General features: G+C 45.0%; 1 protein-coding gene across 6 annotated transcripts in view; it reads left to right on the top strand.

The window, feature by feature from the left end:
* Positions 1 to 11,867: 11,867 nt before the first annotated feature.
* The window catches only part of MTR (5-methyltetrahydrofolate-homocysteine methyltransferase), a 52,913-nt gene continuing 51,782 nt past the window's right edge, over positions 11,868 to 12,998 (top strand). Inside the window, exon 1 of one of the 6 annotated variants that reach the window (XM_064445766.1) lies at positions 11,868 to 12,001. In XM_064445766.1, the coding sequence (XP_064301836.1) occupies positions 11,965 to 12,001 (37 nt within the window). In that variant the 5' untranslated portion in view covers positions 11,868 to 11,964. The remainder of the gene's footprint in view (positions 12,002 to 12,998) is intronic. The other 5 variants (XM_064445765.1, XR_010371957.1, XM_064445760.1 and 2 more) reach the window with 5 other exon arrangements.

The raw sequence follows: 12,998 nt of genomic DNA on the forward strand, positions 1-12,998 counted from the left end.
CTGCCACTGCTGATAGGGACACGGAGCAGTGCCATCTCTTTTTGTGATGACAGCGCCTGTATGAACTAAGTCAGGAAGCTCTGCCTTAAAGCATTTCCAACTAAATGACTGCTGGGCATGCTGAATCCTATTAAAAAATAAATCTGTGTATCTCTCATTGTCACAGTTAAATGCAACCAGAAGAATGAAACATTGAGCTTCCAAACATGGCACAAAAGCAAAATGTCAGTGCTACAGGCAGGATTATGCTAAAAATGGGCACAGAGACAGTTTATAACTGGCTCTTTTATTGGGTATCATTCACGTTCTCTCCTTGCTAATTTTTATATTGTGATATTCCTCCTATTTATAATAGTATGGAAGAGACTTCTAATAAAAGTTCTGTTGATCAAAGCATGTGAGAGGTAACATTATCAGCAGCAAGAGAAAAAGACTTTTGCAAAGTAATTTTTCCATTCCCATATCAGGTTTCTCACCCCAGCATCGGTGGTGGCATAAGTATTTTCTGGTGTGTTTCTACAAACAGTTCCAGTAATGCTTAGATAAGAAAATAATACTTAGATAAGAGGTGACTTAATTTTGCCAAATCCAAGTCCTTGGTCCTCATCTTCAGTGGGACTGCACCTCTTGGTATCATATGGAGTTCTAGACTTTTAAAAGAGGAACAAGCTTGAGGTCATTCTTCAAAAGAAATAAGGAACAATGTCCGTGAAAGTCTGACATAAACAAAGAAAGCAGGGAATAGTCTGCATGAAAATTACCTATAAAGAAGCTCAGTCAAAGAAGAAAGCATGTGCATTGTTTCCATATCTTGAGCATGAAGAAAAAATTATTAGATCTGGCTCTCCGCTTGTGCTACACTAGAAAATGACATTAAAGCAGCTTTAAGTTTAGCACAGTGAAAGTTTAGCACAATATGCCTGTGCTTTGGATTCCTGACTAACTTATTTCTTACAAGGGAAAACTGCGCAACAGTCCTTGAATTATTGTATTGTATCAGGATTTATGGCTGAAAAGACTTCCCTACTTCTGGAGGCTAGAGAAGGTGGTGCTGCTGGGGCAGCAACATGCTAGTGCATTACACAAAAAGCACCCCGAAGGCCCTTCAGAATCAGAAAAACATCCCAACATCCCCTGAGATGCCAAAAATGCTCAAATATGAAATACTCAATACCTGCTACAAGTATACAGTATGGCCATTGTTAGCGTTGCTTCAACCTCCCTGGTCACTAAGGTTTTTCTCTCTTGGTAAATATTAACAAAGCTTTAGAGTAACTGAAATACCTGTCCGTTCCCCATGTCCCTCTTTCCCCAGTTTTATGGTTAACGACCTGCGCGCCTATTTGCTTGTGAATCAGTCTACCTTCTGGTTGTGTTCAGAGGGCTTTTTATCTAAGGAGCTGCAGGCTTGTAAAGCCTGCGCTACAGATAGCTGTTAGGGTGTTCTGGTGAGATTCTACTTGTTTCAGACCAAATATTTTAATATAGGAAAATGGACTGTTCTAAATTGGAGTTTATTTTATATTAGTCTCTTTTTAAAATCTGTGATTCCTTTTGAATTTTAAGCCAAGGTGTGGGCTGCCACCACAAGGGACAAGTCTATCTCCACTTTTTTCTTGATTCTATTTATTTATAAATAGAACAGTTCCCTGGTCTGGTTACCATGCGGGCTGGGAATACATATCCAAGGTGATTGGAATGGTAGATAATCCCTTCCAACAGCAGCCTGTATTTACGTTACCTTAAAGTGGTTGTATAACTATGGAATTAGGGACCCAACCATGCACTTTCACTAGCAGTCCTTTATTACAGTAGAAGACCATTTCTGTGTAGACAACAAACCCTGAGACAGTACGAGGCATACCACTTGTTTCCCTTGTAAAGTGAGAGTGCTACCTTAAATGACAAGCCCAGCCTTTTCCGTATGTGAGCTTGACCAGGATTTCATATTCTAAGCTTCAAAAGAAATTCCTCTGCCAATTTGCTAGGTTTTGGGAAATTTCACTAGCATTTGTAGTATTGCTTTGCACAGATTTGGTTATCAGCGTATTGCTTTAATTACTTGGAAATCAAATACATTGGATGAATGTCCTAAGACTATTTTAACACCCATCCATCCCTCATCTACCTGCTCCTCGCTGTTCTGTTTCAAAACCTGTCTGGTTTATTTGGCCCCAATTCATGGAACCTTTCTTCCCTTCAAGATACCCGTTAATGCTTTAAGCGAAAAATGCCCTCGGGTGCTGTCCTTGGAAGAGCAGTTATCATACGTGCTCTCCTGAGCTGGCGCCTTCCGACTGCGTAATGGCTACATGTGTGAGCAGCTCAGAGGTCTAGTGGCAGACCACAAGCACAGAGTGCCCTGCTTCAGGCTTAGCTGGTCTGTCGTCAAGAGTGAAGGACAAGAAATGTCTGCATAAATTGCTGTCAAGTCATGCCTTGATTGGGACTGAGCTGTCAATATAGGCACAGCAAATTAATATAACTTAAAAAAAACCCCAACACCACAGAAAAGCACAGAACGGCTGTATCAAACATCTTGTTAGACTTGTACCCTGGCTCTGACCGTTACCAATAGCAGGCACAATGGGGAAGTGTAAAAGCGAGGCAGCAGGTGGCCACGTGTGCCCAGAAGAGTGTCTGAGCCGCCAGTAATTTGTGGGTCAGGAACTTACGGAAGACTGCACGCCGATGCCAAAAATTTAGTCTGTTTTTCTGCTAAAGCAATATCTTCTCTGAGAGGTCTATTTGTATTCCTCTCAGTGGGACCTACTGTTCCCATAAATTCTCCAGCAGGCTATTGGATATGCTTGAAAAAAAGGTCTGCTGTTTGTTCTTTTGTCTTTTACAAACTGTTCCTAAAAGTCTTTTTAGTTTCCCTTATTATCTGTTTGCACTTAACCTACCAGAATTTATAACCCTATTTTCCTCTTACGGACACGATGCTGGCTTTCTGAATGACGCTTGCAAAATGCGGGCAATCCAAGAGAGAGGAAATCCTACCTCCTCGGAGATAAAAAAACCCCGAAAACCCAGTCAGAGTTTTAACAAACTCTTTAGCAAACCTGATTATTTAAATGAATATCAGAGATGCGGTAATGTTTGGTGGATGCCCGGGTGAGCATACTGAATATGTATGGCAGATACAGTGCCCTCGGACACTACACCCCTGAGGTCCTACCTACCGACACCAAAGACACAGAATTTAATACTGTGCAGCATGTTCAATAACGGTCTTGTGTTATTTGTGCATCGTCTAGGGACAGCGCTGCATGACACATCTAACTTTTAGCTTTGTTATTTGCTAAGTGAAGGTGACAAAGCCTGATTTGCCACAGCAAGCTGGGAAGCAACCGTACCGCCCAGCAAACACTTCTGCCACTCGGCAATAACAACTGTCATTATCTGAAGTGACTTGGGGAAGAAGGGGCTGAAATGTTAATACTTCGATATGTAAATAAAAATGTACAAGTGTCATTAAATTCTTTAGCCAATGTATTATACTTAATTTTTTCCCATTTCTTATTTAAATATAGTTGCTTACGCACATATAAGAAGGTGAAATGATGCTTGTGGCAAAAATACAAACGTCAACTTTATAAAAAAAAAGACAACACATTTTTAATACTTTTCTTTCCTTAACAATACATACATTTCTCTCAGCCGCCTAAACTTAAGAAGGCCAGCCCCAATACACTCCAAATTCAATATTTTGGTTACGCCTGTGTAAAAGTCTTCCTTCCACCAAAAATGAATAACTGGCTTTTTAATTTTATGTCATCAAGAAAAACCAAAACATTAATTTACGACTGACCCCAGCTGACCACCCTGCCACTCTCCCTCTTCTGGAAGCTTGGGCAGATTTGTTGTAAGGCTCATTGCTTCTTCAAGCCAGACCAAGAACCCAGATGGCCCAGTTGGCCTTATTTGCAGATGACAGTTGACCAGAACAGCTATAGGGGGATAAATATTCTGCCAAAGTCCTTTTGGAATAGCTCCTTATGGCAACACCTAGCTCAGAGTCATTGCCCTTTTTACAGGGGTGGCATCTAATTGAGTTACTCTGCAGTAACACCTTCAGCGGTGGCCACACATTTGCCTTTTCTGCGGAGGCATCTCCCTTCCTGCGAGCGTCACCGTCCCCTCTCAGACTGCTCTCCCTTCTAACGCAGTCACCAACCTCTTTCTGCGACTGCCCTTTTCCCACTTTTAACAGCTGTCCTTCAGAGACATGTGCCTGACTGGAGATGTTAACTTAAATCTAGTTTAAAGATCTCAAGGCTCCCTTGAATCAGATTTTGAAGGGAAACACTTTATTTCTACTTAATCAGAATGCAGTTATTCTTGATTTGTACTAAGGCAATAAATAAAGTATTATTCCATTTGTTTTTATTTAATATCTTTATCTTTACCTGCTACTCCTGGAGTACTTATTACACCCTTCAACAGACAGGAACGATAGTGTGCTTCTCCAGCTGCCATCTGTATATGGGAAGATATTTGCGTACCACATGGAAAATGAAGATATCAACTGCAGATTATTCCACCAGCACTTTCTGGCATTAAAATCCCAGTGCCTGCAGTGAGTTTAGCCTGATTAACCCATCCCCCAGCTTGTACCCTCTCCTAGTGGCTTTGCCAGCTCGCAGTGTACCTGCCCTGCGTGCACGCAGAAATGCAAATAGGAGAGAAGGAAAGCGGAGGGTAATACAGAGTCTTTTCATGTGCCAGAACATACGGGGAGACTGTGGGCATTCTCAGATTTACTTTCTCTTGCAGCCCTCTGATGGTACCCAGGAGCTCAATTCACTGACAGAGACTCTATTAGATGAGGGGCTGCACCGTGTATAAAAACTGCTCCCAATCTAAGGAACAGTTGGGAAATGTGTTCAGAAATGCTGGACGGGATGTAGTAATGCTAATAGAGACTTCTGAGGACCTGTCAGCAGATCTTAGACTGCTCAATACATTTTAGGCTTTACAGGTGTTAAGGCCCCAAAGTAAGTCTTCTAGTTTGACAAGACAAAAAGAGATGTCAAGGGAAAAAAAAAAAAAAATCAAAGGGAATTATTATAGACTATGGGCTACAGAAGAAACTTTTCACTTCCATGTTGAAAACTAGCCAAAGAATAAGACCTGACTGGTGAAGTAACAACAGGGTGGAAGTATTAGGTCTTTAGTGTGACAAAGGACACTCCAGGCATGTTTGTTTTAATGTAAATTTATACTACTGATAACAAAAGAAGGGCTCTGTCCTAGAGCGATGTTCCCTGTCAGTGTTTTGTTCATGCTGTGGTTACTGGTTGCAGATGCAAGAGGCTGCTTCTTCCTCACAATTTAATTTCTGAAGCTCAGGCAAGATTTAGAACCAACACCACCCATGAGTATTTTTTCAGATCTTAAGATATACAAAGCTTTCAACATTAAGGTTCTTTTCTCTCTGGTAAGCTTATATTGTTATACCACTTGCATATTTCTTTCATTTAATATTTTGATTTTAAATCAATTTTCTTTGTGCACAGTGAGTACTTCCAGCCAAAGCAATTCTCTAGAAGCAGTCATATGTACAAGAAGGACATTGAGGTGCTGCAGCATGTCCAAAGAAGGGCAACGAAGCTGGTAAAGGGTCTAGAGAGCAGGTTTTATAAGGAGAGGTTGAGGGAACTGGAGTTATTTAGTCTGGAGAAGAGGAGGCTGAGGGGAGACCTTATCGCTCTCTACAACCACCTGAAAGGAGGTTATAGTGAGGTGGGGGTTGGTCTCTTCTCCCAGGTCACTAGCAAAAGAATGAGAGGAAACGGCTTCAAGCTGCATCAGGGGAGGTTTAGATTGGATATTAGGAAAAATTTCTTCGCTGAAAGAGTGGTCAGGCATTGGCACAGGCTGCCCAGGGAGGTGGGGGAGTCACCATCCTTGGAGGTATTTAAAAGACGTGTAGACATCACACTTGAGGGCATGGTTTAGGAGACATGGTAGTGTTGCATTGATGGTTGGACTTGATGATCCCAGAGGTCTTTTAATGATTCTATGATTCTGTATTTCTGGAACTGGTTCCTTAAACTTGTTTTCTACCCCATGGCTGGGACTCAAATCCTTGCCTCCTGTCTCCTTGCTCCTGACCTCATCAGCTCCCTGCTCTGCTCTCCTACCTAGAATGAATTGAACATGTGAGAGGGGATAGCATTGCTCAAACTACTTTGAAGAAAGAGGAGATTGTGACTGCCTGTGGAAAGGGTAGGGGAAATGTCACAGATGTCTGTGATCATAAGCAGTTTTCACAAAGGGCTGAAAGCTAGCAGGTTAGACTTTAAAACAAATTGAATGAACCATGCAGTTTCAAAGTCTTTTATAGGAAAGAGAGTTGTCTATAAAACATGCTTTTCTAACAGATAGTTGATAACACATGGGATTGTTTGTATGTGTAAGTCAGAGAAAGCCAAGGAGGGTGCTGGTCTTTCAAGGTATTTTACACCGAAGGATTCCTTCTGCTCTTGCAGAAAACCTTGAAGGGCTCAATGTCCAATGAAAGAAAGCTGGAATGGAGTCATGACTGACAGCCGGGAGCACTGCTTGAAGCTCTCCAATGCCACTCACATACATGACCTGCACATGTCCCTCTTCCCTGCCCCGTTGTGCTACGCCTGCACGATGCAGATGGCTGTGTTACTTGGCTATGTCTGTACTCCTCATGTTGCCCACCTTTCCAAGTTGGCCAAACCTTACTCAGTCCTCCTTGTTAGACATATTTTCACAGATCTCAAGCTGTATTGAACACAAACTGATGTGCTTGCCAGGTGAAGCGTGATCCCATTTATAGTGCACAGGCAGCAAAAGTATGCCTAGGGCTTGTGCTCTGAGAGTCCCCCTCAACCCCTTGTCCCTGTGTCTCTGAGCTAGTCTATCTACTGGTAAGTCCCTAAGAACAGCAGCAGGCTCCAATTGTCCTGAAGACCTACAAATCAGGCCTCTGCCTCTGCACCGCCTATCAGCCACAGAGACACATTTAACTCAGGCCCTCATCCTTGCTGCGGCTGTGTTGTATGTAGATTATGTCTTGCTTAATCTATGAGGCTGTCTGGCTTGACCTTGGTCCTGTCTCATGGCTATGGATTGTCGAGTGGTCACTGGACCGTGGGCTGAACCTGGTAGCGTTGCCAGACCTGCTCTTCTCATTTGGGTGCTGCGGGACTGGCTTCTTGCCTGTGAGGTAACTGCTCCTGTCTGCCTTGCCATCACTCTCACACCTTACCTGTCACCAAGACCTGCCAGGTCTCCTTCACAGGGTGAGTCCTGCAGCCTTGACTGATTTTTGAGGCACTCTCTATGGAATGGAGAACTTCATCAACGGCTTGCTCTGGCCCCTCAGCTTGCGGGTATCTCACAACATGTGCAAGAAGCTCTGCCAGCAAGAGACCAGAAGGTACCTTCAGAAACCTGTTCCCACAGCCATCAGTCTGGATGGACCCAGAGCAGCTGTCATCCTTCCCTGGGCAGGGGCAGTGCAGCTCAGACTTCACTTGGCTGTGCTAATGGGGAGAAAGAAGCTGAGAATCTCATGCACATCCATGACAAAATGTTTTCTAACTCTCTGAGCTCAATGTCGAGCAGGTTTCACTTAGTGCACACATTTAGCTGCATGTGGCCTGGCCCAGTGGTTCTTCCTTTCTCTTCTATGAATTCGGTGTGGATGCCTGAAAGGTGCACACTGAAGGTTTTAAAAATGCTGCAAAATTTCATGCTCCTATGAAGCCTGTAACAAAATGAAAGCAGTTGACAGTTTGCCTTGTGCAGTGGTACAGATAAAACTGTAAGGCTACACTCCCTATTGAATTCCCACTCCTATTCATGCCTGCCTTTCAGCCCTCCTGGGCACTTACACACTTTTTGATCAGCATAGATTGAAGAGATGCAAAAGGTCATATTCAGTTCACTTTAGTGTGTTTGTTTTCACTGTGATGGAGACTTTGGGCTTTTTTAAAAGTAGTGAAGTCCAAAACCTGTTCTAAGGTAAGTGGAATAAACTTGTTAATATTCCTTTAAGCTGTGTATGTTTAATGGGCTATTTTGACATTTGGAGTGTGCTTAGAATTGATCTTGAAACAACCATCTTTCTCTTGGTTTCTGGTAATGTTTTGATCCTGGAACAGAAATGTCAACAACATAATTCGACTTAAATGGAACAAATAATTTGTATTTGGATGACAAAAAAAAATCACACTCTAAGTTGTGGGGCTAGAAAACTAATTATTAAATAGAAATTGTAATTCTTAGTCATAGAGGAAAATCTGAAAATAAAAAAACAAGTAACAAAACTTAGCCATCCAAAACAGGCCAAGAATCTAGCTGCAGCAAAATAGCGCAAGTGTAAGTGACCTTACAGAACAGAGTGCCAAGAGCTGTGCCCAGAAATCAGACTAATCTGTTTTCTCTTTCAGATTTCTGCATGGTGCTCTGAATGCGTCACTCAGATGTAATCCTCTGAAATACGACTGTCCTTCAGTAACATGAATAATCCTACTGTTCTTGTTTAAATAAGGATTACTTTTGTGAATAGCCCATTGGGAACTGCATCCTCAGAAATAAAGGCAGATAATATGGGAATGAAAGGCAAATTTTTGTAATGAAAATTATGGAGGTATCTAAAACACATACCCAAAAGTTTGATCTTACACATGCGTAAGGTATGGCATTTGAATACATGGGTATGCAAGTAGGGTAATGAACTGGTGAACCAGATCCTTGGCACAGGAAAAAAAAAAATCAAAACATGAAGATGGCTTTGTTTGCCTCAAACACTACCTGGTTTTAAAAGATCTATGACAGTTCAGCTGTGTGTGGGAGGAGCTGGGGGAAGTGGTAGTTTGAAAATACCTTCAAATGTACTTGACATATCAAAACTCAATCTGATTTAAAGATTATTTTTTTTTGCTAAGGATATTAATTTGGATTTATAGTTTAATCCTGTGGCAGTTAGGAAGATGTTAACTTCACTGAAGCACCACTTAACAACCACCTTCAGAAACCAGTTTTCTCATCATGATGATAGATGTTTGCATGAATGATACTATGTCCGCAACTGATGTTTAAATAGGACTAATTCCCAGGAGTGTTAAGCCCAGGTTCCTCACACGGGAACAACGGCACCATTGTGTTCCCCCTTCCTGTGCTCCATTGCTCCAGCAACTCTAAGCTGCTCCTGGTGCTAGTCTAAGTATATGAAAGGGAACAGTATTTTGACAGCCTAATTTAGGAAAGTGAGAACAAGACTCTATGAGACAAAGAAAAAGCACTTTTCAAGTTTAAGGGCATGCTCACTGCAAATCCTTGAAGGTTTGCTGCAAACACACCTTGTATTAGAGCTTCTCAAAGAAAGAGTTAAAAAATCTTGGTAACTCCAGGTGCGTGGCAGCTTCGGGACAGGGACACACACCAGGACTCGTAGCAGTGCGCAGTACTGTCATCATTGAAACTAAACCAAGAAAAGGGACCTGAGATACTCCAACACTGCAAAACATATTAGGCCTGAAGTTCTGCATTGATGCTCCTTAGTTGGATGATTAAACACAGTCTGAGGCTGGGCGGCTGCTGCCCTCTGTTCCTGCTGCTGCTCCTGCGCCAGCTCTGGAGACCGTTCAGCTGCAGGTGAATTGGACCAGAGACCTGTTCTCACTGAAAAATGACCTTTAAGGAAGAATTGTGTTCGAGGGCTGGCACCCACATGCAGAACAGCATGGAAATACGAGGATGAGGCATTTGGGACTACCTTTTCACAGCACCACACAGTCTTAGTGGTTGCGAAACTGCAGAGTAAATGGGACATGTGAAACGATCCTTTTCAAAAGCACTTTCAAAATATTTGGCTTTCTTTTTTTTTTCCCACTGACCTACTTTGCAGCAGTTACACAAACAACGGCATCAGCACACACAAGGACGGGCTGAGCTGTGGTACAAAGATCTGTCACCACACAGCAACTGTGGAGACAGTGAGCTTTTTAACCTGAGTTGCTGCCAGAGAAAATTTTCATAGCATTTCATTTTGTGGCATAACAAAAAGGTTGGAATTTGTTCAAAAGTCAAGCAAGGAAATACACACCCTAAAATCTCTTAATTAATGGTTCTCAAAGCATTGTCCACCTCCATAATATATGCAGATTATGGGTAAAAGTGAGAAAATTAAGCGGTAAGGAGTAGGTAGGTAGGTAGGAGTAACTGACTTTTGCTTCTGTTCAGTGTATTCCACTTCTGTTTTTAGGCTTTTAAAGTTTATGGGTTTCCAGACCATCGTGTCTTACACTGGAATTTTGGGACACACTTTTGCAGTGGCAGCTTGGGCTGACCACCAGAATGGTTTGCTGAGAGGCAAGGTCTGCTCTCCAGCCATGTCTCCTGGCATTCAAAACTGGAGCGTGGCCTCTGCAACTGAAGCTGGGATACTATCTAGTTGATTTGAAAGCTGCCTGTATTTCTTGTGAAGCTGAATTAGACGTGTATATTATTTGAACATAAAGCTACGTTTTTAGATGTATTTGCATCACCATTGACTGTTGATTATGAAAGTTTCCAAATCACATTAGACTCAAAGGGTTTGTAACTAACTAGTTTTGTGCTTCAAAAGAAAACTCAACAGTGAATATTTAGCCTCCAGGAATCATCTACACTAATGGCTTTTAGCTCTTTTTAAGTCATTTTCCAGGGAAAACGGAGAAGCCATTATTAGGTATGGTACACAGAGCAACGCATACTGTTTGCTGATAAAAGGCTTCACCGTTCCTGCACAGAACTGAGGCCCAGGTGCCTGAAGGAAGGAAGGAAACTCAGTTCACTCCTGTAACACAGAACAAGCGCCTCTGCATCTTCACTGGCAGCGTTTGCTTTGCTTGCTTAGGTGACTGGACCAGCCAAGGAAAACAGGAAAGTCTAGACTATAATCCATTTTACAGACTTCCGTCTTCTTTCATATTCTGAACACTGAAGTAGTTTAAATGACCATGCTGTTCACGCTTATTACTGGCATTTGAATTACTAACACTTCAAATGAGTGCAGATATTATTTCCTTGAGTGATTCTGACTCTCGGCAAGGAAGCATTCGCTGCACACAGTGTAATGTTTGCTCTGCAGCTGTAACAGGCAGGTATCTCTTAAAATCTTGACGCCTTAGATAAGTTGAAAGGATGTATCATCACGGATTATGGAAAAGAAGTTAAACTCTTCTGTCAAAATAAGGCACGTTTTGTTTGTTTTGCTTGACTGTCAAGCAAACTGTGCCTTAATTTGCTCAATGCCTTTAGTATAAACTTGTTTCAGGTTTACATGCCAGTAACACACATCCATACATCATTGGCAAGGCCAATTTCCAGTTTATGTAAGGCATCTTTGCATTTGTTTCCTCTCAACACTACGTTAGTCTTTAACTGCAACGAAGTGTTTTTGGCATTTGAGGCATTTCCCCCTCATCTTCCCCCAATGAGGACACAACTCATTTTGTTCAGCCCTGCCTGGCAGCGCAAGTGTCACCCAGTAACTACAGGGGCACCTGAAGCTATCGGCATTTGACTTCAGGAGCGTTAGAGGACCAGGCTTTGCTCTCCCCACCCGGCCCTAAGTTTAAGAGCTGCCGTCCTCAGACTGCACAGGCAAAACACACCGGCCCCTCGGGCGACTGCTCAGCCCGCCATCCCGCCGCTCCAACGCCTTCAGCGGGTACTGCCGCTCCTCAGCCGCCCCCACCGCGGCGCGGAGGGCTCCGGCTCAGCGCCCATCGAGCCGCCAGCGGGGCCCAGCCAGCACTGCCCGCCGCTGGGGGCGGCTGAGGGTACACCCGCCCCGCCCCGCCCCGCCCCACCCCGCCGTCCGCTCCCCCTCGGGCCAACGGCAGCAACCGCCGCCCCGCGTGCGGGCAAGCCCGCGCTTCCTGCCCGCGCTCTGGGCGGAGCTGGCGCATCAGGAGGTGACGTCTCGGCAGCATGGCGCTCACGGGGCCGGCGGGAGCCCGACCGCCGGGTAACGGGTGCCAGCGCTGGGCGCGGGGGGCAGATGGCGGCGTCACCCTCGTCCCCGTCCTCTCCCCGGGCGGCGGGGCGGAGGCCGGGGCCGAGGGTGCGTGGGGAGCCGCTCCCCCTCCCCAGGGAGTGGCGTGCGAGGTGGCGGCAGCCTCACCCGCCCCGCGGCTTCTGCTGTTTGCCCGCGGCTGGACGTCGGTGCCGCCGCCGCCCCCGGGGCGGTGCTGGCGGGGGGCGGTCCGTTATTCGCCGCGTTTAACTTACGGCGTTTGGCGGCTGGGCGCGCGTTGCGGGAGCCCCCGGCCGCAGCGTTGCGGTGCGGAGCAGGTCCCGTGCGGCAGGCTTCGCTCTGCCGGGAGGGGTCCGGAGGGTGCCGGGACACCCGCGCCCCCGCGTCGGACACAGCTAAGGCGGAGAAATAAAAACCCCAAGTGCGTGAGAGGCGGCAGCTTGGCGGTGGGGACGGGGCGTGGTCCAGCTGCTGCGGGGCTCTCGGCCAGAAGTGCCATTTCGCAGGTTAAACAAGTGGTTGGAAGAGAGGAGAAGTAGAATTAGCGGGTAATCAGCATTGTCGGCATTTTAAAATGGACAGTTCTGTCAGTGGCTGCTTTCAGTGGTGCTGCTACCCTGCAGAGATCCCAAGCATTTTCCTTTTTCACATTTCTGAGAGAATGCCAGCTGCTGAGCCTGTGCATCAGCCCGGGCTTGCATCCCTCTGCTTGTCAAACAGGCCTGCGGTCCTCCTCGCCGCAGGGCCGAGTGCGGCGCTGACTCTAACCCGGTTTTGCAGTCTGAGGTTTTTCCAGGTTCCTCTGGCAAAGATGACTCGTCCCTGCCCTGCCCTTTCTCCCGTGCCGTCTGAGGTCAATCCCTGGCTAGTGACTGTCCTGCTGCTGCAGAACTGAATGGGTTTGGGTGAAATGGGAAACATGGGAGGGTGTTTCAGCCGCAGCTTGAGAAGCGGGGGCAGTTAGAGAAAAATTATCCATTGACGAAAG

This window comes from Phalacrocorax carbo, chromosome 3 (genome assembly GCF_963921805.1).
Source record: "Phalacrocorax carbo chromosome 3, bPhaCar2.1, whole genome shotgun sequence".
NCBI lineage: Eukaryota > Metazoa > Chordata > Aves > Suliformes > Phalacrocoracidae > Phalacrocorax > Phalacrocorax carbo.